The sequence below is a fragment of the Paralichthys olivaceus genome, chromosome 7 (assembly GCF_024713975.1).
Source record: "Paralichthys olivaceus isolate ysfri-2021 chromosome 7, ASM2471397v2, whole genome shotgun sequence".
Taxonomy (NCBI): Eukaryota; Metazoa; Chordata; class Actinopteri; order Pleuronectiformes; family Paralichthyidae; genus Paralichthys; species Paralichthys olivaceus.
The window spans coordinates 4,048,350-4,075,932 of NC_091099.1; the positions used below are offsets into that span (position 1 = coordinate 4,048,350).

A 27,583-nucleotide genomic window follows, 5' to 3' on the forward strand; every position below is an offset into this window, starting at 1 on the left:
TTCACCTTGATGACTTGTGACAAAATAGAATTAAATAATACGTGGCAACATATAAAGTATTAATACTACACGATGAGTAATATGGGATGAGGGTGAATGACATCGACATGTATTTCTGTCACTGGGCAAACTGGAAGGTGCTGTCAACATTTAAATAAAAAAATATTTTTTACTCATGTCTTCTTCAAAATTATAAAAGCATAGAACCACAGAGAAAAACTAATCTGTAAAAAAAAAAAAAAATCGAATCATCTTCCCAACAAATATATTCCATTAATCAGCAACTACCATCTCACCGGCACCCACCCTCACCCACAGAGGACCCCCTGCTGTTGTAATTAATGGTGTCCTTGACAATGAGATAGACCGCTTTCACACTCCTGGACCTTTGAACATCACTCGTCTCATTTAAACACACAAACACACACTTTCTTACACTCACCATACCTTTTCCACATCAACAGTTTCACGGTCCATCTGGTGGGTCTGCTAACTAACACACACACACACACACACTCAGAAGGACACACACTCACAAACACACACACAAACACAGCTGGGAATTTGCCACCCCTGACGTCGATCCACTTGCCTCGTTCTTGTTCTGTTTGCCAGAGGGTGCTAATATCTGACCAAAATAGATAATGATTAAGAGAACACACACACACACACACACACTCGAACACACAGATTCACATGAGATTCAGATGAATGATGAATAAAAAGGAATTAAAATGTTTTAGATTTAAAGTTTCTCATCGCTTCCGTCTCTCTGGATAATAGAAATATCTGTTCTCTACATTTTGAATGCCCCTGGAAGCTTCGTCTTCCGCGGTGAATCTGTTTGTGTTACAGGCCATGTCTGTACTTTAAGCTTAGTGCTGCTGCAGTGCACTGGGAGTGCTGTGTGTACTCAATCTGTATGCATGGTGTGTGTGTGTGTGTGTGTGTGTCAGGCAGAAGGTGTGTATGAGAGTGACAGACTGAGAAAATGAGAGTAAAAGAGAGAGAGAGAGAGAGAGAGAGAGAGAGGTGGTGAGTTGTGTGTGTCTGGAGTGTGCATCTGCATCTTTGTGTGGGAGACTATGGTTGTGTATGCACATGTCTATGGTCCAGGTGCTGGGACCTGTGTGTGTCCCTGGGCAGGGACTGCAGGGGTCCCTGGACTCTCCTCTGCTTCCTGCTAACGAGACACATACATACACACACACACACACACACACTCTGATCCAACACACCCACACACACACACACACACACACCTACGTACACACCACATCGATCAGGGTGAGGATGAGGGTTGCTCTGCGCCCCGTTAGCCAACCGCTAAGGACCAAGAGCCTGAGGGCACACTGCCCCCCACCCCTGCCTACGCACTCACCCGGCCACACAAATACATACATGCAAACACGCAGTTATCTCATCTGAATTCAGCCCCAGAGTCAGGCTTCCGCACCGCCTCACATAATAAAAAGACAGCGCTCACACTTTACTGCTGGACCATGAACCGTTTACCATAGCAACACCTGATGATGAGCAGGGTATCATAGCAACACCTGAAGATGAACGGTGTACCATAGCAACTACTGATCGTGAACAACTGTGGAGCATAGCAACAACAGATGATGAAAAGCGCCACATGGCAACAACTGGTGATAATAAAAAAAAAACTGTATCATAGCAACGTGTTATAGATCAACAGCTGATTAATATTGCACCATAGCAACAGTGCTACAACAACTGGCATGTTGCATTTAACACGTCAGCAACTGTTGTATAGAAGTTATTATTCAAACATATTAACAGGATGAATATTAAACTGAAAACTCTCTCGCATACGTACAAAAGGTCCTAATTTCCTAAGAGCAATGTATCACACAAATATTCTATATGTTAAAACACACACACACACACACCCTCTGCAACAACGCCTGCAAATTTGTAAACACAACTGAACCTCGTGCACGGCAATGCCTCAATCTGTCCGTGTGTGTTTGTGTCAACAGGTGCAGTGGACAGTTTTTATGTCTTCTGTGTTTAACGCTGATCCCACATTTCTATGGGACCATAGGGACGGACGGAACACACACACACACACACACACACACACACACACACACACACACAGAGAAAACCATTAAAAACCAACATTAAGTGACTAACAGCGAGAGCAGCACCCGGGCGTTAAACTTTATTATCATTGTTATAGATGAGAATGATTACGGCTGTAAGACGACAGACGAGGGCTTGGTCCAATAATTACTCAATGACAATGAGACATATGGACAGTTTCTTTCTTCAGTCCACTGAAAGACCAGTTTGTTATTGTCCTGCCCAAGATACAGTAGATGAACCATTTTAATAGTTTTCTCTTTCTGACAAAATGTTTCTGAAAGCTATTAAAAATACAAATAATTAAATACAAGTATTAAAAATAAAAGACAGAGGACACAGGCGGGAGAAAGTGCTGAGCAGTATCCTTGAGTAAACATGGGTGAACGAGAGGTTACAGAAGGAGATGGGGGCGCTAGTGCTTGGTTTTTCTCTTCGCCTGCCCTGCAGGCTCAAACGACCCAAAGAAAGAGAGATAGAAATGTAACAGAGCGAGGGGAAGGAAGGATTGGAGGCAGACGGAGAAAACAAAAGACCAGCTTCTTCTCCGGTGCAGTATTCTGTGTCTGTGTGTGTGTGTCTGCATACTTGTGCCTGTTTGTGTGTATGAATAATTCAGGTCCACGGAGAGGGCAGCCTGCTGTGTTAATGAGGAGGACATGCATTGATACCAAATATTGCTGCTGGGAAGCTATCGATCCGACGGCCATTTGTCCAACTTTAGTCAGGAAGCCGGCGTTTTCTGCAGGCATTAGTGCAGCGACCGACGGACAGATGGACGGCCACAGAGACGATGGGGTGACAGTTGGGAAAGTGGTTATGATGACATAAGAATGTGGTAACACAATCTCTTGTTTATGCCTTCATCTGACAGAAGAGTGAAGGAATAGAAGGGGGGGGGGCACTCACAGGTAAATAGGCTAAAACTACTCCTGTTTGACCTCGTCATAAACTCTTGTCATTTAGCCCTGACTAAAGTTAGTTCAGTTTGGCCCCATTGTGGAAAAAAGATAGTTCTTACACAAGTTCACAGAGAAAACAAAAAACAAACCTTTTGTCTTAGACCTCTCCCCTATTGCAAAACTTCTCATCCCCCCATGCACACACACACACACACACACACACACACACACACACACACACACACACACACACACACACACACACACATGCACACACATGCACACACACACGCTCTTTTCTGGTGTCACACTGTCAGATTTTCCAGGTTAGGGAGAACACAAGGGAAATTACACCTCTACCTAGGCCCCTAGCCCCTAGCGATACAGTGTGTGTGTGTGTGTGTGTGTAGTGTGCAGTGTGTGTCCAGTGAATCTCAGGGGTAGAAGTGTTACCGTAGGGGAAGTGGACAGACAATGGAGAGGGGGGTTCGGGGTGGGTTGAGGGAGAGGTAGGATGATGAAGTGCAGGAGGCAGCAGCAGGGATTAAAGGAGAAGAGGACAGGGGAACTGAAGGGAACTAGACCAGCCATTCATCTGGTCCCACAGCTTCTCATTATGAGTGGGGAATTCACATCACCGTGTCCGAGATATTCTCTGCTCAGATGTATGGGCGGTTTAACCTGCATGTGGTGTAATCAATACAGATGGTGTGTAAAAGTGTATTATGTGTTCACGTGTGTCGAACGAGATGGAACAGAGAAGTGAGCCGTCAACCTGAGACACGCAGGATTTTCCTCTGCCTTTTGTCGGTCGTGTGCGAGGTGACATTCAGTTTCCCCTCGAGCGATGGATGATACCTCAGCTCGGATCTTCGTGTACGTGGGGTCCTGAGGAACATGACTGAATTCATATTTCTGTATTTTCAGATCGAATCAGAAAGTATTTAACAATCTTGTTATTGTCATCGTAAAGAAACGTAACCACAGTTTCATGATGTGCAGTACTTTCTTGCACAAGAGAAAAAAGGATTGGGTTAAAGAACCGAAGGCAGCTGTTTCAGAAAGACTGCAATCAACAGGCTGAAGTGGCTTATTGCCTCAGTGACACACAGAGTCGGAGCTTGTCACCTGATTCAGCACCCATCCATGTCACTGATGCAGGTGCTTTATTCCGCGCGTCCTGCGGCTCTAAAAGCACGGATTGAAAATAGAATGGTGGGAGGCGTTTCCAGACCTTTTTCACAAAGCTCAACTGCTTTTTGCTCTGCGGCAAGTCTGACACAAAGTGGCGCCAGGAATCAAACCTACACTACCACTCTGAGCAGCCACAGCGGGCAACGTGAGAGTAGACTCACAAAAACACACGCGCACGCACAAACACTGAATGCCAATCATGCCATAAACGCACACACACACACAGACACACAGTACACAGAATTACTGCCAATCACAGTATACTCACTCATTCAGTCTCTCTCTCTCTCTATTTTCCTCTTTTTTTTCTGTCAGAGTCACCCCCCCCCCCTGGCAGCAGCACTCCGACCTCAGCATCTCCTTCACCTGTACAGGGCTGTAATTACAACGTGACACCAGACGGACTAAAAAACATCCTCACAATCCCACTGCACAGACAGAGTGTGAGCATGTGACGTCTAAATTTCTATAGTGACACATACCGACAAACAAGGATTTCACGGATTCACTGTAGCTCGACTGAAAGATAAGAAGTCGGATTTCTCGTACGTCCAAGAAGACGAGTAATCCAGCGCAGGGACAAATGTCTGTGTTCCGTTTTTTTCACGTCAACAACATCCTAAATCCATCTAGGACAGACACAAACTGTCTCCTGCATGACGGCTAAATTAGACTGGACACAGATGAGAGAAAGAGAAACTAGATTAAATGTCAGAGAGAAAGAATTCAAACTCAATACGCTGAACATAGACGAGCAGGGCAGTTGCATCTAGGACACGCCCGACTCCTCAACTATAAAAGAAAAAAACATCTGGATGGCATCCAAAACTACCATGCATCAACACACATCCACACACATGCACATGCACACACTCTACACACACTCTAATGAAGCCCCGGTAGTGACGAGGAGCAGCAGGGAGCGGCGCGGATCGCCGAAGACAAGTGTGTGTGAGCTTTCGTCACAGAGAGTGTGTGTGCGCGTGAGAGCGTGTGCGTCTCCGGCGGGATAATTATGGCGCTCCTCGGCAGCTGAGCGTGCCAGATGTAGTGGGAGAAGGAGAAGGAGGTGGTGGGGGGGAGGAGGACGAAGAGGAGGAGGAGGCACGGCGCAGCGCGGAGAGGGAGCCCAGCACCAGGAGCAATGCAGTGGGGAGCACACAGAGTTTTATGTGAATACATTAGTGTGAGTGTGTTGTGCGTCTATGCACTGATGTGTATCCGTGCACATGTACCTGAGAATGTGCGTTGTAAAATGTCTCAGTGTGTGTTTATCCAGTTGGACGTCCATGTTCGTACATACAAATATTTGATGCGTGTGTGTGTCTGTGTGTGTGTGTGTGTGTGTGTGTTTGGCATGGACAATTCTGTTTCTTGCCATCCACCATTAGCAGGTTGGCGCTGTCACAAATGAGTGTCTCTCATCCAGGGGAGTTACAAGGATGAAGAGAGACAGAAAAGAGGAGTTGAGGGGAACGAGAAAAGGAAGAGTCAAGGAAGGAGACAGGAAAGAATGAATAGTAAAATGAAATTGGACAAAGTTCTGAAAATAAAAAATGCCCGACATTACATGACATTATGTTAGCTTCCCCACCCCCCCACTATATCATAATATCCCAGATACGAACACTGCTATCTGCCAATGACGTCATCCGGAGTCTTCACATAATCAATTAACTAATTAAACCAAAACACAGATTTAAATGAAGTCTGATCAAATCTGCCTGAAAAGACAGAAACTATCTCCGAGTGGCGTAAATCTGAAATCAAGATCGAAAAGCCAGATGTGTTATTTTAGTGTGTAGGAGTATAACCTGCCCGAGGAGAAGCAGTGAGAAGAAACAGCTGGAGGTGAGATTACTGCACAAACACAGGTCGAACACTCAGCGATTGATGTATTTGACGTGTATTTTGACTTTAGTTTGGTTCATGTCCCGTCCACTACCATGGAGGAAGCAGGGTTTATACCGCAGCCAGCCACCGGGGTATGATAATCATCACTGTGTTTCAGGATAAGATAATAACGCCTTTAAATATAACATATACCAACATAACAGAGCGCTGCAGGTGAATTGACTGTCGGACTTTGTGATGGAACAGCCCGTCAGTGACCCAATTTACTTTAATTATTGTATCATGTACAATACATCATGTGCTGTTCAGGCAAAAATAAAAACCACATGTTTCAGGGATTCAAATTAGCCTCTGAATTCCCACATTTCTTTTTTTCTTGTAGTTTCAAATAAGCGTGTTATTGTTCTCATTGTTGTTTCTCTGGTGGGAGTCCAACACAGCTCTGTATGCAGGAACACTCATTTAATTCAGCGCGAGCCAAAAGTATGATGCAGCAGAAATGTTGCGAAATTTGTGAGACGGCTGCAGCTTTGCATGTTATTGTTCATCAATTTTACAGATAACTACTGTTAAATCAAACGTTAGCATCGCGTGAGATGTTTCTGAGAATCATTCGGCAGCACCAGAGAAAATTCACCTACCAGAGAAAAGGCAGAATATTGCATATTGTGTCAAAGTACATAAAGTGAAAGGCAAGTACTGAAAGCAATAAAGGGAAGAAGGAAAATAGAAAGCAAACAAAAAAAAAAAGGGCCAGAAAGTAAGAGATATTCTCCTTCGTGCCCGGCTTTGTCACCTTGCTCACCCAAGGGGGGCAGAGCAAAGCACCTTGGGAAATTACTGAAACCAGAATGCATTGATTTACCCAGAAAGATGTGAGTGTGTGTGTGTGTGTGTGTGTGTTTGTCAGAAGGCCTTTGTACCGCAATAAAGAGAACAGCCTGGCCGACATTTGTTTAGAGATGAGAGATAAGCGCGGCAGACTATACCGTTGTTTCAACCTTTCTGTCTTCCTCGCTCTCACTCCTTCCTCGCTCTCACTCCTGCCTTCTTCTGTCTTCTGCTGTGTAATTAAGAGCCAAAGAAAACCCTTCAACCTCGCCCAGCATGGTTTTGCATCCCACCTCACGCTGTGCCGTTGCCTGTCTTTACACCATTTTCCATTTCTCTCCAGGAGCTGTGTAGTCGGACTGAAACGCGTTTTTTTTTGCAGTCTGCCGTCGAATCAAAGTGGCGGAGCTCGCGATAAATCATTTTAACGTGGACTTATAAGAACACCTTTTTTCCTTTTTTTTCCTTTTAGGGCCAAAAAATAAAGAATAAAATAAATCTATTTTGCTCTCTCATACCCTCGCAGCTCCATTAATTAATTCACATTTGTAGAAAAAAAAAAAAACCTAGTCTGACAAGAATCACATGCTTCAGCACTAAAGCACCTCTGGAAACAGGCCCATGTATACAGTGTGTATGCCAAACACATGATATGTGTATTGAAAGCCAGACAACAGTGAGGCAGAAACCAGGACATGTGTTTTTAATGAGTGCGTTTGCAGCGTTTATTCATAGCGGCAGTGCAGAGAGACAGGAAAAAAGACAGGATTCAAAAACTGTAACGTCGTCAGGACCCAGTAATTAACCAGGCGCCAACTGGTCACTTTAAATTCCAATCAAACTACTTATTAATTTCTTCTTGATTTCAACCTTTAAACAGAGCAATTATCAGGGCGGCTGCCCAGTGTGACCTCCACCTCTCGAACATTTCATGAATAAGCAGCTAAGATTAGATTTAAATGTCACTTATTTCACGTCCTCGTGAATCACACTGGTAATTTTATGGTCATACTATGGATTAACCTGCTCACTGATGAATCCAGCCTTGTTCATAGAAATAATTATCAGTCACAGATTATCTGTCAGTAAATAATCAGCGTCCAGCTCAGCCTATGAAGATCATCTACAGATTGTTGCACTTTATTTGCGAGGCAAGCGACTACGATCTTAATTCGATAAATTAATCTAATCTAGATTATTACATAACTGATATAATCTTAATTACTCCACCTAAATGAATTACTTGTTATACAGTCCACATATTTTCATATGTTGGGTCTCTTCTTTTTATTGACTCATTATTCTAACACCATGTGGACAATTTAGCGTTCTGATATCATTTAGACCATTGTGCTGTTCACGGCATACACACACCTCTGCTCTGGGTTGGGGGATACCGACATGCAGCAGCCACTGATTTACTGATAGTGATTTGTTGTTTGAGGCCTTTGTTGGAATTACATGCTACTTTCTCGTCTCAGCTGCGTTTCAGATGCTCCGCTCTGATGGAATTAGTTTGGTCTGAATGAACAGGGGTGGATCAGCTGGTGCGACGCATCAGCAGTGCTAGAGCAACAAAAGCTAAAGTTCAAAAAAGCCAAACAGGAGAAGAAAGACATAAAGATGCTTGTATTCATTTTCTTCAGACTGAGTTTTCAACACTGATCAGATTCTGGAAAACAGCATTGGTCTATTTTTTTTTTTTAAATTTAACTATGGTTGATAAAGTAGTTTTAATGAAATGCTGGTTTTAACTTTTAGATTTTGCAAAGATAACATCGCTAAAGATAAACATGCAGCAACTAATAATATCTAACTACTAATAAAATAATAATGTTGTATTTGAAGTCTTTTACATCTTTGCTTGTTGCCTTTGATTTTTCATTTGCTTATTATGTTTTGAGGTGCTATAAATAAAGTTTAAATCATTATTATTATATTATTTTAACAACTTCAGCAGACTGAGACGGGTGCTTTACGGAACAAGGTGAATTGCATCCATTTCTATTTCCTCTCCCGTAATGTCCCATCATCCATATTTTATCCATCACCCACCTCTTAATCTGTAATTACAATCTGTAGATTATACATTCAGCCTCAAACACATGTAATTATGTTCAGTAGACTACAGTATCACCTGTCCATATCCCAGCTGCTCTGTGTGCAGCTGCTCAAAATACCGCTAATAACACGTAAAGCACCCACAGTGGACTGACGTGTGTGTGTGTGTGTGTGTGTGTGTGTGTGTTCTCTCTCCGTTTCTGTTTTTCTGTCTGGCACCGTCTCAACCTCTCTCTGCTGGTTCAAACAAGGCTAGCAAGGTGACCCTGAATCACAGGCTGCGTGAGAGTGCGCATGTGTGTGTGTGTGCCCACTGGTGTGTGTTCCTACGCCTGCGTGCACGCACTTATCCGCATGTGTGTGTGTACAGTCCCAGTAATTAACACCAGCCACTAATGAAGTCCAGCTGCTCGGCAAGAGGACTGAGCCGGAGCCAAAATCTGCCAGAAATCGCTCTCACCCTCTCCGTCTCCTTCCGTCTCTCGCTTTATTCATCCCGATCCACCCGAGCACACACCCCCACTCTCTCTTCCTTTCACCCTATTGATCTGCATTCACTTTTTTCCTTCTCCCTCGCCCGTTCCCTCCATGCCCTCTGAAGTTTCCATCTCTGCATCAGTCTGCTCTCCCACCGTTTCCCATCAGTATGAATCTCACTCAGTTGACCTATAATCGCCACCGTTTCTGTCAACATCTTGTCGTCTCCATGTCTCAATTTCTCACTTGAAGTGTCAATCTGGCAAAGCACAGAATCACTTTCACTCCTGTTTGTCTCTCTCTCTCTCTCTTTCTCTCTGTCCTTTCCGTCCTCCGCCATGTTCCCCGTTATCCACGTTATCTCACGTTCACATAACAAGGACAGAAATCAGATTTGACATCAAGGCACTAAGTGAGAAAACTCCTATCAACACACGGCCAAAAGATTTACCAAAAGAAAATGAATCATGAAATATTCAAGGTCATTAAACAGTTGGTTCTGATTGATTTTCTCATTTCTTGCTTATAATCTTTAGTTTCTTAGCATCACTAAACTCCACACAGTAAACCATCTTGTTTTTGGTATGCATGAAACCAAAGTAGGGACAATAACTTACATCCAGACTTCTTCGTTCTTGCTTCTGACATTTTCTTTCAAATAATGAATAAATAAATAAAATGCAGGTTAATCCGTCCTGCTGTGTGACATCATGAAGCTTTGAAAGAGTCGCTAACTCTCCCTCCCACGTATGCAAACACATCAAACAAATCAAACACATATGCCCAACATCCTCTTTGTCACACGCACATCCTGAAACACACTGGCACCCTCTCTCTTCTACACACAAAGATAAACTAGTGATCCTGTGCTCACCTGTGGCATTTTATCATGGTCACATACAGTAATAATCAGCCTGTAGACCATTGTAAGCTGATAGTATAAACTCTGCGTCTAACACACACGAGAAAACCATACACTCTCACTCGCTACCAGCTGTGACAGATGTGCCTGTCACAGGAGAAAATGAATTCAGAATAGTTAGTGAATTAAGCAGGGAGTTAATTGTTGCTTGGCCCCTGTTTATGAAGCGCATAAAGGCAAGGCGCCTTGTTTGTCTTGTGACAATTAGCCAGCAGAGATAGAGAGAGAGGAGGAATGTGTGTATGTTGTGTGTGTGTGTGTGTGTGTGTGTGTGTGTGTGTGTATGTTAGTGTGTGTGTGTGTGTGTGTAATCGTCCTGTTCTCTTTAGCAGCTGGTGCAGCCACACCTGGACGGGCTGAGCCAGAGAAGGAGAGGAGAGGGGAATGCAGAGGGGGATTGCAGATACAGTGCGGTATACGGCCCCTCGTTCTGTGGCCACCCACTCAATGAACAACAAACAATTAACACACACACACACACACACACACACACACACACACACACACACACACACACAGATCTACAAAGAGAGTGCTAACAAAGACATCACTTTATACAGGCAGACAACTTCTATACATGAGTTAAGATAGCTGATGTTGCATGTACAAATATTCTCACAGGCAAACATAAGACATGACGCACACTCTCTCTCTCTCTCTCTCTCTCTCTTTCTCACACACACACACACACAAACACACACGTACACAAACACGTTACTCTGCTGTGTTCTGATGCTTATCCGGGTTGGGTCTCTCCCTGTCTATTTGTCAGTGTGTCCTATTAGGTTTCCAAACAGCTTGTAATGACTGGTAATAAACAGCAGAAGAAGAAGATGGTAAATCAAGCGAGAAGATGACAAAATGAGCTCTCCAGGGGAGCACCGTGCTCCCAGCCTCAAACGCACACAGACACACGCCAAAACAGAAACACACTCACAATCCTGTCTATATATATTTTTTATATACATATATATATATATATATATATATATATTCATGCACAGTCAATAAAGCAGACGAAAGGAGATACATTTGCTAAAGGAGGTTAAAGAAATATGTACAACAATGTGACAGAGAGGGACTGAAAATGTGAACAAGTAAATGGATGTTGTACTGATAAATCTATAGATAACTGGATTCTGAGCATGTTTAGTCGCCTGCTGCAAATGTAGAGCAATGTTTCATAATCGCTCATTAACATTTCGAGATTTACAAGCTCCTGCACAATACTTGAAAGAACAGCATCTATGTGCTGAATATAATAAATGTTACGTCTTTAGCAGTAAATTTATTATCTCTATGTCTACATATGTCCCATCTTCATCTTTCATCCTCCCCTTCCTTCTCCTCTTCTTCATCTAGCCCCCTGAGGTCCTCTCCCTCTCTCTCCCTCTCTCTCTCTCGGTCCCTTGTCCCTTCATCATCACTCCCTCCCTCCCTCCCTCTGGTGTCACGGCTCGCTGGCTCCAGGTGGTGAGGGAGGGAGGGAGAAAGGGATGTAGGGAAGGATGGATGAGGGGGAGGGATGGAAAACTGGGGGAGGGCCTTCATCTGTTTTCATACCATCACAGCGCAGGGCAAACATCCTGCTCGGTACTGCGCACAAACTGTTCGGCAGCGGTGACAGATCTATACGTTGCAACAAAATCTGAAGCTGACAGGAACGGAGGAACGTGTGAGTGTTTGAGGGGAGGAGTGCGTAAACAGCTTTTGCTGCTTCAGACAGGAAGGAACACAAACTGATCAGTGAGTTGAGATTTAAGCGCACACCTCCGAGCGAACATGTCATCGCCTGCGGTGCTAAAAACTCTCTCAGACGGGCAGCTCGTGCACGGGACAGGATTAACAGTGCTCCTGCAGAACTCAGTTTCAGGCTGTCAGGTTGTTTGACAAGCTGCTAATCACTGCAGTAAGTCGTGAAGAGTATTTTCAGTTCAGGTGCAGCAGGGAAGAGCAACGCTGCGAGCCGGTGGCAAAGACTGTGACACAAACAGACACACACATACATGAGTGACCCTGCAAATACATTATCCACCTCCAGTGACTCCAAAAGCTTCTTATTCGCCTCATTAAGTCTTCAGTGACACAAAGTAACCACATTAGACCTGCTCACTACATACATACAGATAAGTGTGTGTTTGTGTGTGTGTGTGTGTGTGCACGTGTAAAAGGAAAGTGGGGGAAGAAAGCGGACACCAGGAAGCAGAGGAAGACGTGTGCACAGACACACACCGGGTCAGCCGCAGCCCGTGGGACGGCTGCTTAGACAGCAGACCGACATTACTAGTCAAGCGCATCACAGATTTGACTGCAGGCTAATAGACAAGCTGAATACAGGTCGACTCCTCTGAGTCGACCTGTATTCAGCACACGACTGCAACCTCTAGGTACAAAATAAAAAGCTAGCTGGAGTTTATTTAATGCCTTATTCCACACAGAGCGTTTCAGAAATTGTTTTTGCTTTATTCCCACGTCAATCGCCGTAAAAAAGATTAAAAGATGAAAGTGATTCTAGTGAGTTTTATTTTCTCCTCATTCAGGAGACGAAGAGCTCAGACTCAGCTTAGTCATCACAGGATATTCAAAGTGAAGCGACGGCCACTCCGGCTGGTTGTGTTGTGAAGAACTCAACTATTGATCATCAAAACTTAAAGAATGTGATGAGCAGGGCTGGTTCATGTTATTAGAGTGCATTGATGTAAATAGGTAATTAAAGCTCATGCTGAGGACACATCATTAGCCACCGCATTCCACAGGGAGCACTTAGATCCAGGTGAGTGGCCACTCGATACCTGCAAGGCATGTGTGTGTGTGTGTGTGTGTGTGTGTGTGTGTGTGTGTTTGTGTGCGTGCATGTGTGTGTTGTGTATGGGGTGGGGAGGGAAATGAAACATGCAGCTAGCAGCAGGGTTTGGGGTGAATGAGGTTTCGAGGTGAAGTCAGGGGTAATTGGGCAAAGATTGGGCAAAAAAAGTGTCAAAACAAACCTTTAATATTTTCTGTTTTTTAAAACACACACTGATTTCTACGAGTGAGAAAAAGCAACGTCAAGCCACTGCCGAGAACTACTTTTTTATTTCCACACCATGCAATGTGGCTTTGGTTGCCATCAATTAGTGATTCGTCAAAAATCTCGTGGCGAAGAATAGAAAGTCAAAACTAATACGTGCTAAATACTAATCTATACATAAAGCATAGAGGATGTTTATAAATGAAATGCTGATGGGCAGGCAGTGAGACAGCACAGTGCCGTCTTGCTCACAATGCGAGCTAAGGAGACAGAAAGGGGACAAACCTTGCCGACAGGTGGGCTCTTCTACGGGCCGTCCAATAGGCAGGTGGGAATGGGGGGAGAGCGGAGGAGAGAATGGGCAGGGTTAGTAATACGTAGTGTGAACGTGGAAGGTGAGGGGAGGAGGGAGAAAGCAGTAGTGCAGACAAATTAGTTTGCTGAAAGTAAAATAAAAAAATGTATTACCAACCCGCCAAGTGAAAGTGAGGAAAAGAAAAACCTCTTGCATGAATAACAAGACACCGCTGATGGGGGGGGGGGGGGGGACCTTTAAAAACTAGAAATGAATTCTTACACTTCCTATTAGCTACAAGAAAAGTACAACGAACATATGACTGAAGCTTAAAGCTGACGTCTTAACGCTGCAACGGTGAAAACAAATGGAGAGGAGAGGGGGAAAAAAGAAAGGGAAGCAATTAAAGAGGTAGAAAGAAAGAGAGAGAGATGATGGAGAACGGTGTTTATTCGCAGATGTCAGGGTTAGAGACTGATCCCTGCTTAGGACCGATGTAAAGGGAAGCTACAGTAACATGTTGAGTGGCTCTTTGTGCGCACACAACCTGTTTGATGCAGGCTCTCGTGTGTGTGTGTGTGTGTGTGTGTGTGTGTCAATGCTTTTGAGAAGTGAGGTCTCACGCTGTGAAATCTAGACTGAGGTGATTAGTAAAGCATTAGTGGCTGCATGCAACACTTAGAACATGCTGTCAAGGACCTTATTTAGAGTGTGTGCATGTATTTGTGTGTGTGTGTGTGTGTGTGTGTGTGTGTGTAGGTGCGTGCCTGTCTGTGTGTGTTATTTTAACGTCAGCAAGGTTTTGTGTCATAGAAACAATTTTTGAAATCACAAACCGAAGGTCGTTTTGACCTGCCTTTCTAATATTCTATCCTAATATCTATTAATATAATTTCTTTCACGTCGCCATGATGTCTAACGAACGTTAACACACATTTAGCTACACGCAGAATTGTGTCTTCACCTCACACCATCACACAGGGAGGGGAACTTCTTCATGATGTGCAGCTGCACAGCAGAAAACAATACAGGCTGCCAAAACTCGCTGCGGTGCACTCCGAGGAGAGACACACACACACACACATACACACACACAGAATGGGGGGAAACAGAGACAAAACAAATGGCGTCATGACAAACAACTAAACCACGCGTCACAGACACACAGGAATGATTGCATTCCCTTATGATCTTGTTACTGAGGCTCGTTGATGATGAAAAAGAGCATTTGAGGAAATAATCTGACAGCAGAGAAGATATATATATATTTGAACGGTACAGGTGATGTAAACTTTACTGGGGCTACACACACACACACACACACACACACAGGCATGAGTCAATATTACAGATTCCTCCAGCACCATCAGCTCCGCCACGTTCTCCTGATTCTCACCCTGCCCAGTCAAAAACACTAAACAATATATTCTACATCCTTGTTTCTTCTCATCGTCCCCTCACACAGTTTCGTGGCTGCGTGTGTACACACATGTGGGAAATGTGTCCCCGAGCCGCTCACACAAGAGCACACGCACACACTGGATCAGTGACAAACACCTGCACGGACAAACAGTTGTTGTCTGACGGAAACAAATTAACTTATAGACAAACACAAAGGCTGATGGGAAATATTGTGCTTGGAGCTTTCTGCTCAACAAGTGAGTGAATAACTGATCTTAGAGAAAGGAAATGTATTTATCTATGCTATGTTAACAATGGTTCATACAATTCATGCATGTTTTCTTGCTGTTTGTATCCAGAACGAACATACGTGACGTACATGTACTCTGAACCAGCCTGAAGGCTTTTGTGTCAAAGACAAAAAAAAAATCTCAAATGACAAACATGTACCTGAGGCTAAAACAGGTGACTCCATCCCTCAGTGTTTCCTCTCCTCCGTGGGGGAAGGTGACTTTGAGTGAACGTATGTGTCTATTAACAATGTGAAGTGTGAGAACAACCAGTTCACTGATATTACTCTGTATTCAGAACCAATGTATAGATTGTGGAAGCTTACGTGCGCTTTGAGCGGCAGGTCCCTGGTTCGATTCCCAAATGAATATAATTTAGATTATGGATTTTTAAAAGTGGTTCCGCCATATGAGTTTGTTTTACTGTGGGGATTAGGAACAAAATTTTGGGAACAAGTTAATCTATCATCCTTTTTCCTACAAACACCCTATAGAGCCGAGGCAACATACATTATTCTGCACTGTTATTTCCCTTTTGTCCCTTCAACCTTCTTGCATGATTTCTCTTTCCCTCCCATCGTGTCGTTCCTCTCTCACGTCCCTTTCTCTCTCCCCATTGACCACATGGTGTTTTAATTAACTTGTGTGCTGTGTCAGAGCCAGAACTAGCAGGAGCACTCACCGGGTGTGACTGTACCACCACAGTAAAGCAGAACCTCGGGCTGTGGACCATTTTAGGGTCTCGTCTTTAAGCCTTAAAATCACGCCAGTCATCATCTTCTTTGTTTTTACCGAGCGGGAGGGGGGGAGAGTTTTTCATTCAAAAAGAAAAAAGAAAAAGGAACTTGAACACCTGCTATAAAGAAGGAACACGTTAGATAAAAATATGGTTTATGAAAGCGGTGATAAGCAATAAGGGGCGAACGTGTTCTGGTGACAAATGTCCCCCCTGAGCACACATACAGGTGAAGCTCACTTGCAATGATTTTTCCTCGGCTCTATGGAGATTCCTCTCTGGACGTCTCACTTTGACCCTGTCTTCCTCTATCTCCCTGAATGTCGTCTCTCCTTCTCTTTCTCCCTCTGACAGCGTAATTAACAGGACTGTGGGGTGCACCGTGTATTACCCACGGAGCAATGTGACAATCACATTACTGGAGTCCATTAGGCAACAAGTACAACTCCCTCCTCTCTTCTCCCGGAGAGTGAATAATGTGATGGTGAGGGGAAAGAACGGACACGGTAACATCAACGCCATCACGTACAAACATCCGCTGTCTGAGAGGTGAAGTGCTACGTTATACTTTCCGCAAGTGCGAGTATGTGAAGATCAGCTTGATGCAAATTTTGTTATCAGAGAATGAACGTGAGGCTCGAAGCAGAAGTCGTGTGTGTGTACACAGGAACCCACTGTGCATGTGTCACCCTACATGTGCCATCATAAAACCTTGAAACAGAGCAATTAAGTTTTCAAATTAAAGTTTAAAATAAGAATAAAAAAGAAAAATAGAAGATTTCATTTGTAGAAATATTTGGACATGAGACCACAGCAGAGTTGAAGCGAAAAACGATAAACTGGATTGTTAGGTCCCTCTCTTACAACCAGATATTTTATATTCATACTATAATAACATCTTATCAACCGGCTGAGACAAACTTCAGTTTACGTTCTGCATTTCACTGGGAAATACTGAGAGAGACTTAACAGAGCTAAATACACGAGACCTCGGTGAAGCTCAGGATCGGTTTGCTCTGGGTCGAATCAAACATTTTATTCATAATCGCAAGTCACATGTTGAGGCGAGGGGAAAACAGGGATCAAGAAAAAGAAACATCTTCTGTACAGAGGAAGAAAATGAAATGATAAATTCATATCATCTTTTTGGGTTTGCTAGTATTTTCTTCCCTCTTCATTTAAGGGTGGGGGTGGGGAAGGGTTATTGGAAATGTAATAATAATAATAGGAACTGGGCTAGCTCTTAAAAATAATCTGCCTCAATTTCATAATTAATCTGAGCTAGGTTTTCACACAATTAGCACGTTAATTAACCCAAAACCGCTACCTGTGTGTGTGTGTGTGTGTGTGTGTGTGTGTGTGTGTGTGTGATGGGGGATCCAGGGATATATAGGATAAAGAAAGAGTGAGAGAGGAGCAGAGAGAATGATGAGTTATCTTTCGGACGAGGCAGAGAAAGGACAGGATGACTGGCAGGATGCTCAGGTGAGGGTCGGAGGAACACGCAGACGGGTGGAGGTCAGAAGGTGAAGGAATGAAAGGGGGATGTTTGAAAGAAGAAAGAAACTAAAAGAGTTTTTCATTGATGGTGTGTGAAAGTTTGTATCTGTGTTTGTGTCTCCCAGAGTGTACGTACGTGTGTGTGTGTGTGTGTGTGTGTGTGTGTGTGTGTGGAGCACCGGGGATAGAAGGAAAAGTTACACCAGCTGTACTTTAGTTTCAATTCCCTCTTCTAATGTCTCCAGACATCACTAGATGACTCAGAGCAGCACGCACGCGCACATGCGCACATGCACACACACACACACACACACACACACACACACACCTCAAAGTACATCAGTGACTCTGGGATTGCCTGTCAGGTCTGGCGAAGGCCTACGGGTGAGGGGGGGAGGTAAGCGAAGCGTCAGAGATGCTGAGACATCAAATCACGCTCATGACAGAACATGGACTCCAAACTACCAACATCATTTTAATCAAACAATTGTAATTGTTGGTAGTTGTGTTGGTTGGTTTACGCTCAGCGTCAAATGTAATGTGTCAAGTTCTACCAGTTTTCTTTACGATGTCCATCCATCAGACTTTTAGTGAAGTGGTAAATTACCCACCAGCTGTTTCCAGGCAGCCGCAGGTCAAACAGAGCACACCTCTGTATCTGTGTGTGCTAAATCCAATGTGTTGGAACAACGGCAGCACAGATGCACTTTTATACCAAGAGACAATAGGAATAGATGTGACACTCGGAGTCATTAGGATAACACACACACACACACACACACACACACAAAGAGAAAGATGTGGGCCTCACTCACCGATCATGTGATTGGCGACGTGAATCTGGATCTCCCGCTCCGTCTCAAACGTCATTTGGCATTTAATACACTGGTACGTCTTTTTCTGTAAAACAAAGACACACAAACGGACTTTTGAGCAAATGAACAACACAAATCATCAATAAAAATGATTTTGTCATTATTTCACATCAAGCATTTTGTATAAATATATTTAAAATAAAGTAGTGGTAAGCTCTCAATGGGTTATTTTTATTGGACAGACAAACTTAAAACTATTAAAAGACTACTATCTTCTAAATTACATTTATAGCAATCCACATTGAGAAACACACACACACACACACACACACACACACACACACACACACACACACACACACACACACACACGCACACGTATGCAGTCACAGGTAGGACCTCTGCTGACAGAGAGAGAGACAGAAATTAGTGTGAGCGTAAAAAGGTAAGAAGCCAAGAAACAGAAACAGAAACAAGGAATGAAGAAAAGAAGACAAGAGAGAAAGAAAGAGATAAAGGAAGAGTCAGAGAAACAAGGGGGAGAGACACAGAAACAGAGAGAGAGAGAGAGAGAGAGAAAGAGAGAGAGAGAGAAGCAGAGGCTCTGCTTATTCATTCATAGCACACAGCGATCACTCATGCACAAACACATACAAAATACACAAAGGCCCCACTTCTACCATCTCTGTGCTGCTACAGCCTGCTAGACTGAGTGCACACACATAAACACACACACACAGACACACGCACACACATACACACACACACAGACACACAAATCCTACTTTGTCTTCTTTGTGCTGTTAGACTAAGCAGAAACAAAGGTGCAGGTAAGACAGAGGGTCCCTGGGAACATCTCTAACACACACACACACACATGCTTGCATGCAAGTACACACTCTCTCTCTCTCACACACACACACACACACACAGACACGCGGCAGGTCCCGGGGAGTCTGACTGTCAATATCAAGTAGAGCGAACAGCTCCCACAATGCCTCAGCACGCCCCAGCCGCAGGACCCAGTGGGGCTCAGCTGACACACACCGTCATACACACAAGCACACGTAAGCAAGCTGCAGACACAAAAGCAGCAACACGCATCAAGTCTTCACACACGCACACACACACACAGACACACACACACACAGTCTTGTCTCCATGACTTCAGAGGAGATTACATTGTCTGATAGTCATTTCCTGAGGTCTTATTTTTTACCTTCACTGCAACTTCGACTTGTCTAAACCTTAAAACATGACTTCATCTTAAACTGTAATGATTTACAGTGAGGGAGCTTCTTCACTGCATGGACACCTGTCTTTACTAATGTCACAACCCTTTAAAGGATATGTGCTATATATGATGGATGGAGCTTATTGTCCCCTTAATATGACATTTTAAACAGATTCAGGTCCTCACAACATGAGACACACACACACACACACATGCATCCAGCAAAACGAACAGTCAGCAGGATTTTTGAGGCTCTTGCACTCCTGAAAATGTCTCCATCTGGTAGCCAACATGTCTCTGTGTTTGTCTGTCTGTCTCTCTCATCTGATTGGACAGCAAAGACTTAGTTTAAGAGGTTTTCAGCAGAATCTCCATCCCTCTGCTTTATCTCGTATCTCTCTCACCTTAGGTACGGGTGAAGCCTCGGCCTTCTTTCCTGTTGTGCTGGTTTCAGGGCTGACCTCGGGGTGATCTGTCTGGACGTGACTCTCCAGGTCTTCCAAGGTTTCAAACTTCACCCCACACTCTGGACACCTCAGCCCGACCATGGCCTTCTCCCCCTGCATGTCCCCCGGCGTGGCAGCTCCTCCCTGGCTCGGACTCTGGCCGTTCGTGCCCCTGATGTGATTGAGCATTTGTTCAGTTTTAGCTTTTGATGCTGATGATCACTATTGATTTCTAACAAAAAGGCACCACCTCCAAATAATTTCCCTTTAGTTTTCCACGTTCAGCGTCTAATGTGTACACTTACTTTTTTAGTGTGTGTCTAGACGGTAATTTAACACTCAAGGCTCTGTTGCTGAAATTTAAATAAAAATGCTTCAAATCCCCATTAAAGCTTCCAAACAGCTCAAAAGAAAAGACACCCAGGACCGTTCAGCCCTGTGGTGATGCCTGTTACCTGAGTTATCAGGGAAATTATGTTTAAAATGTTTTATTAGTGCAATACGCTACAAGTGCTGACTTCAGTGTGTCCGAATGAACACCTCCCATCATCCACAGGGCTTCGTACCTGCTCATGCAGCCTGCACAGAGGCCATAAGGCAGCCCGTTGACATCCAGCTTCACCAGCTCCCCTTTGTTCTTGAACTCTTTTAGGCAAAAGGCGCATTTATACAGCTTATGCTGCTGCAGTAGCCCGTTAGGGGATGAAGAGGATGAGCCATTCCCTCCTCCTCCTCCTCCTCCTACTCCTCCGTTTCCACCAACTCCTCCAAGCGTAGAGCCACTGGAAAGCTTCTGCATGTGGAAGGTGCCGTGGATCTTCAGCTCCAGGGTGGAGGTGACGGTTTGCATGCAGACGACACAGCGGAAGCCGGTGAGGGAGTTCCGAAGGTCAGGATGCATCTGGCAATGCTCTATAAACTCCTCCTCACTCTGCAGGGGCATTTTACAGATTCGACAGGTTCCTGTGTCCAGGCTCTTACTATGGGTCACCTGGAGAGAGGGATACACACAGGAAACTTCAATATGAAAAGGCAGGTAAAAATACAAAGGTTTCTTATCCAAGCATAGAAAGAAGAATAAAATAATCAATATGGTGGTATGGGAAACCCTTATTTTAATAATCCATAATATCATCAATTATTGATTTATCAATTCAATCATGATGCTATAAAATATTTGTCTGTCAGAAAACCTTGAGCTGCATTACACAATACTTTTTATTGAAATATTCAAACATTTTCTGAAGTGCTGTGCAACATAAATTGCGTCTCTGAGGACAATTTAACATTTTTCAGATCCGAATTTCAAAGGAGCCAAAGAAGTTTCAGGATCAAAAGACAGAAAGCAGCAGAACAACACAAGAGAGAAAACAAAAGCGTGTTTTTATACCACGTGTGGCACATTATCCACTCTCTGCATTAAAACTCTGAAGTACCTTGTGTTCAGTGAGGGTCAGCAGGGAGGGGAAGCGCTCGCCACAAATCGGGCACATGTAGTGTTTTGCGGGACCACGGTGCGTCTGAGCGTGCTCACGAAGGCCACTCTCAGAGAAGAACGTTCTGGAACACACGTTGCACTTGTGGTTCCCTTTGATGAAGTCTGCCTTCTTCTTTCGAGAACCTGGTATAAAGTAATAAAGTTTTATTTACTGTCGAAGAAATATTACAATCGTGCAATAAACTGCAAATTGGATAAAAGTCGTTACAGGCGTCGTCTTCTCCTGGTCGGATGTTGTGGTCACGCAGCCGGTGGTTCTGCAGAAGGGACTCCATCGTGTAAGCCGCTCCGCAGATGTCACAGGCGTACATGGGCTCTGAATTGTCCAGCTCCTCCTCGCCCCCACTTGCCTCATGGCTGTTCGCTGTATCTCCTCCCTGGCTAGCTCCTCCACTCTTTAGCACCATGTTCTGCAGGTCGGCTTGTTCAGCAGCCACCACCGTTCCTCTCTCAACACCTCCTGCACCTCCATTGCCTCCACTGACTCCTCCTCCTCGCTTGGAAGACTGTGCCAGCCCGTTGGGTGTCCCATTCTGGCTGCTGCTGCTCCCTGTGCCACCTCCGTTGCCAGTGATGTTGCCACCCTCGAAGATGCAGTGCTTCTCCCTCAGGTGTCTTTCTAACAGGGAGATAGCGTGGAAAGCCTTGCCGCAGAAGCGACACGTGAACTTCTTGCTGTGAGTGGTGATGTGACACTGGAGCTCTACCTCAGTTCCAAATGTCTCCCCACAGAAGATGCACTTTCGAGGTTTGAGTCCTGTGAGACGAAAAACGTAGGATTAAGATTCAAATAAACACTTCACTCCTCTGCTTGTTTTTAATATATTTCCTTTTATTTCATCGTCAGTTCTACTTCGAAATCGAAAGACACGTGTAGCGTACCTGCTCCAAGCCCCCCTGGGAGGCCTGACCTCTGACCCAGATGGTTATGCTTGACGTGGAGCTGGAGATCTGCCTCTTTCCTGAAGTCCCAGGCACAGGCTGTGCAGCGAAACAGCTTCTTCTCATTGCTGTGCTTCACTGCCAAATGCACCTGGAAGACAGAGCCAAAGAAAGAAGCAATTCAAGATAATTGTGTTTTGGAAAAGTTTCTAAACCATCACACATCACAACCATATTCTTCTTCTTTCATTCTTTGTAAAAAATAAAAGAAGACGGCTCTCTCACCTGTATGGAGACCTTGGAGTCAAAGACCTCCTGGCAGAGAGTGCAGTGATAGAGGACAAACGTGTGCATGTCCAGCAGGTGTTTCTGCAGGTCATCAACCGAGGAGAACTGTTTATCGCAGCTCTCGCACACGTACTGGGTTGATGTTGTGGTGTAGTGCACGGTCAGGTGTTGAAGCAATGCCTCCTGGGATTCAAAGTCCTCCTTGTTGCACTGGGGGCAGGACTGGCGTCTCAGCAGCATTTCCAGGTGTGACTTCAGGTGCGCCTGGAAACCCTCGAAGCTGGAAAATCGCAGGTCACACTGGTTGCACGGGTAGTCCCCGTTGCTCCCCATGGAGGGAGTGGAGTCCCCCCCAAGTCTGTGGCGTTTCGGGGAGGAGATCTCCACATCCGAGGAGGCTGGGCTCAAGTCTGCAACCTTCGCCTGCCGCTTGTTGTTAGCCAGCGGGATGTTCTTGTGGTTCTCCTTTATGTGTTTGGTGAGCTTGAGGAGTGAGCCGAAGATAGGAGAATTGGTGCAGTAAGGGCAGGAGTAAACCTGTACACGGACAATAGCTATTTACTTTTTTTTAAAGATTATTGTACGTTGACATATATATTTGTTATTTCTCAGACAGTCCTGAGAGAGTAAAGGAGAAAAGAGGAAAGACAAAGAAAGGATGACAGAGGAAAGAAAAGAGCCAAACACGAGCACAGGCCATAAATTATAATCATCAACATAACTTTGAAAGATCACGAAGAAAAATGGTTTTAATACATAAATTATTGGCAGACAGTGAACATCTCACAGCACTGTCTTATTGACACTTGAAGCCAAAGTTTATGAGAACAGAAAAATATATATATAAAATATGTAAATAAAAAAACAGTGTGGAGTTTTTCCTTTTTTGTCGATATGATTGTTACCCAGCACCTGTGGCGAAAAACCAGGAATTAACTGACTGCAACTCCCATCCGATTCCAATTATGTTTTGAGCACAGCATGAACTACAGGGTCCGCAGGCGAGATGCACACTTACTCTGCAGACTCATTAATTGCAGACTCAGCTTCAACAAGTGATCAGACAGGTACAGCTTCATTTTATTCACCTCTTATCAACTGATCAATAAAAGGTTGTTGTGAATAAACTTCTGACTGGCTCTCACCTCCATGAAGGACTGAGATGCAGCCTGTAGAACCGGAGACTCCAGTTTGGCCACCGATCCTCCAGACACAGCTCCGCCCCCTGCAGCTGAGGAACAGTGCGTCTGCTGAATGTGCTCCGTCAGTGACGACTCTGTCAGGAATCCCATGGAGCACTGGTTGCAGAAGAACGCATGGTTCCCTTCTGGGATGGAAGAGTTGAGTTAGTGAACTGATGCACTCTCACATGCTGCTGTTGTTTAGGAGGAGTGAAACATACCTAATGTGGTGGATCCTGCCACGATCCCACCAGGCAGGCAGTGGGACACTCTGATGTGCTCTTGCAGAGAGTTGATGTCCCCGAACATGTCTGGACAGTAGTTGCAGTGGAACGCTGTGACGTTAGTGAACTGCAGCAGAGGAAAAGCTGCCGGCGCTGTGCCGACGGTGCCTCCGCTGGCACGGTGGGCCTTGCGCACATGTTCGTTGAGATTGTAGAGCGTTGGCAGGGTGTCCAGACAGAGCTGACACGTGTGGCTCTGCTGCGGCTTATCTGCATGGATGGTCTTCAAATGGATCTCCAACACTGCCAGACTGTGGAAGTCTCTTTTTGAGCAGTAAGGGCAAGAGTACGTCACTTTACCCCAATTCCCTCCTCCACCTGTAGAGATGGAGAGATCAAATGCATGTTTAGAAAAACAAAGAGACGTATCTGCACCGGCTCAACTCTGTAGATAAGTGACTTTCTTACCTCCACCGTGATGAACCAGGCTTATTCCAATCTCTTCCCCCGTGTCGGTGCCTCTTCTCCGTCCTCGTTCAATGACCTGGCTGGGTTTTAGCGTAGAGTCGGGGGTGGAGCCTCTCTCCAGACTGGCGCTGGAGTCTGGAGTGGCTGAGCTCATTGAAGCCACGCTGCCCAGTGCAGGGTCAGGACTGGCAGCACTGTGATTGGAGGAGTCCGGCTGGCGATGGCTGTCGAGGTGGCAGTAGACGTCCTCCACAGAGGGGAACTGCTCCGAACAGACTGGACATCTGGGGAAACGAAGCATTTGAGATCACTTACTGCATTTCACATTAATTGAAATCAGTGGTTGGATAAAGAGGAGAAGCTCGGCAGTACTTGTGTTTGCGGTTGGCATGCTGTGTTTCAATATGTGTGAGGAGAGAAGCCTCATCGAGAAAGATCTCCGGACAGTGGATGCATTGCAAGTCGGCTCTGTCAGACAGCTGGGGGTGTCTGGTCAGGACGTGTTTCTCCAGCTCGTCAGTCTGGCTGAACGTCTCCTCGCAATAATCACACATATAAAGGTCCTGCTCCAGGTCAATATCTCCTCCTCCTCCCTTCTTCCCTCCATCCCTCTCGCTCCTCAGCGCAAGATGCTCTCTGTTCTTGCGGTGAGCCTGCCACAGTCAGAAAATGGTCGAGAAGCAGGTGTTGTAAAAAACGGTGGCAGTAATCTGGAGTACTTCTTAAAAAGAAAGGCAATATCAGTAACTTGTCATTGTGACTGAATCAACTCACCTGCATGTGGCTCTGCAGCGACGAGGTGGAGGAGAAGCCACGCTTACACACACTGCACTTAAAAGGTTTGCTGGAGCTGAAGGTGTGAATTTAAAATAAAATGAGTAAGAAATCAGAGTCGCAGAAATCATCAAATAATCAAAGAAATGTTCAAAGCTCAGAAGCAGTGACCTGTGCGTCTTTAGGTGGATCTTCAGGTGATCAGAGCGAGAGAATGCAGCTTCACACTCCTGACAACTGTACTTCTTGTCTCCTGTGGACAGACAAGAGGTCAGAGGAAAGCTTCGCCATGGATCAAACAAACATCAGACACAGTTAGAACCCACAGCAATGGTTTCAAACTTCTCTGGATTAGCGTGTACGTCAACATAGATGCAGCAGTAGCAGCGATGTGTTTTCAAACTAAACCATAGCAGTGTGGATGAAGCCTCTGATGCACTGTGGATATCACTTTGTGCTCTCACCTGTGTGGAGCTTGACGTGGCGGTCTCTGCTCCTCTTGTGTTTAAACAGACGGCTGCAGAAGGTGCACTTGAACGGCAGCTTGTCGCTGTGGATCTGCTCGTGGCGCTTTAGGTAGCTCAGACGACTGAAGAGAGGTGGGGGGGGGGGGGTGACAAACACTCGCTATGTGAAGACTCGTGACAGCAATTTGACTTTCTTTCAGTGGTAATTGAAATGGTATAAAACACTGAGAGCATCAAGATCAAACATAAAAATACATAAATAAAGGCAGAGGTCTGGTCACAAAGAGTGATGTGGAAAATGACGACGATGACTTCATGGTGTGTGTGTGTGTGTGACAGCTGTTCTTAAAGTGGGTCTTGAGTCACTCCCTGGAGACGCAAGTGAGAAATGTATTCACCTCATTCCTTTTACGGTTTGCCTTGGTGGCCCATGTTACCATGGTAATATTGAGAATACAGTTTATTTATGTACTTATTGATATTCATGAGAGAGATATGGGTATGAAACTAAACAGCCAACTTAGCATCGGTGTTATTGTGCACGACACAAAGTGACGTCCGCAGCAAACGTGCAAGTTTGATACCTGAAGGACTTGTCACAGAACTGGCAGGGGTACGGCAGACCGGCGCCTCCTTCCTCCTCGCCACCAGTGGCCATGCCGAGGTCGCAGCAGCCGTCGGGCATCTGCGAGGGCGAGGCCACGTCTTTGCTGGAGGGTGAGGAAGGCACCCAGGACAACCCTGCTGGGTCATCATCGCCGTCTGACAAGAGAGGGAGGCAGACAGGGAAAATGTAAAGGAACATATTCATCTGCAGATGAATGAATGAAAAACACACAGACGCAGTTTCTTTTGTGCACAGCTGCAGGTTTAGAGGAGACAGGTGAGCTCGGAATGAAAAACTGGGGGTAAAACCAGCAGCATTAGAATGATTAAGAAGTTACATGGTTCTTGGAAGGTAAAAGGCAGGAGAGGCGGCCTGTGGGAGTTCAAATGAGAGGAATAAGATACATACTAAAAAATAAACACATTTATCCTGGTTACACACAAGAATACAGAGGATGGGAGAGATAAAGAGAGAATAGAACAGAAGAGAGAGAGAGAGAGAGAGAGAGAGAGAGAGAGAGAGACTCCGGTAGCAGCAACATCTAAATAGAAAGCTCCAAGAACTATGTATCCCCGGCGGAGCCCAGAAATAAGGACAGAGTGTATTTTCTCTCCCTTCATCCTCCCTCTGCAGCCATCCCTCGCTCCTTCCCTCCCCTCACCTCCCCTCCCCTCCTATCCCTCCATCCCTCCCCGAGGACCATAGATCCGCCTCATCATATTTTCATTAGGGCCCAGGCAGATTGAAATGTTGGAAAAGCGATTAGGAGATGTGGAGAGCGGAGCGGAAAGATGGCGATATTCACTCCCTTTATCTGTCAAACATAGGAGATTATGCATTGCTCTTTTCCTCCCGCCCCCCTCCCTCTCTCTCTCTCTCTCCCTCTTTTTTTCTCCTACTGTGTAGTCTGGCACAGAGGCGACAGAAAGGCCACGACTCCTTTAATAGACACTTCAGAATGGATTCGAGGCGACAAAGGAGGGGGCTGAATAATGCTTGATATTGTTCTGTTCGTCTTTGTGCTCGTCTGTGAAGCGGCACAGTGAGCCTATTTAGCATTTGCCTGGAAAATGTAAAGACGAGAGGAGATGAGGGGAAAAGGAGGGAGGATGTT

At 45.0% G+C, this 27,583-nt stretch overlaps 1 protein-coding gene across 2 annotated transcripts in view; it reads right to left on the minus strand.

The window, feature by feature from the left end:
• Window positions 1–27,583, minus strand: part of znf423 (zinc finger protein 423) — a 128,726-nt gene that overhangs the window by 42,656 nt on the left and 58,487 nt on the right. The window contains exons 4-19 of one of the 2 annotated variants that reach the window (XM_069527954.1): window positions 26,447–26,624; window positions 25,860–25,984; window positions 25,567–25,648; window positions 25,396–25,471; window positions 24,994–25,274; window positions 24,622–24,905; window positions 24,151–24,531; window positions 23,894–24,075; window positions 22,746–23,285; window positions 22,461–22,611; window positions 21,787–22,335; window positions 21,517–21,701; window positions 20,647–21,071; window positions 20,039–20,252; window positions 18,401–18,485; window positions 13,649–13,669 (exon numbers count right to left, since the gene is read on the minus strand). In XM_069527954.1, coding sequence (XP_069384055.1) covers window positions 13,649–13,669; window positions 18,401–18,485; window positions 20,039–20,252; window positions 20,647–21,071; window positions 21,517–21,701; window positions 21,787–22,335; window positions 22,461–22,611; window positions 22,746–23,285; window positions 23,894–24,075; window positions 24,151–24,531; window positions 24,622–24,905; window positions 24,994–25,274; window positions 25,396–25,471; window positions 25,567–25,648; window positions 25,860–25,984; window positions 26,447–26,624 — 3,759 coding nt within the window. The remainder of the gene's footprint in view (window positions 1–13,648; window positions 13,670–18,400; window positions 18,486–20,038; window positions 20,253–20,646; window positions 21,072–21,516; window positions 21,702–21,786; window positions 22,336–22,460; window positions 22,612–22,745; window positions 23,286–23,893; window positions 24,076–24,150; window positions 24,532–24,621; window positions 24,906–24,993; window positions 25,275–25,395; window positions 25,472–25,566; window positions 25,649–25,859; window positions 25,985–26,446; window positions 26,625–27,583) is intronic. The other variant, XM_069527955.1, reaches the window with a different exon arrangement.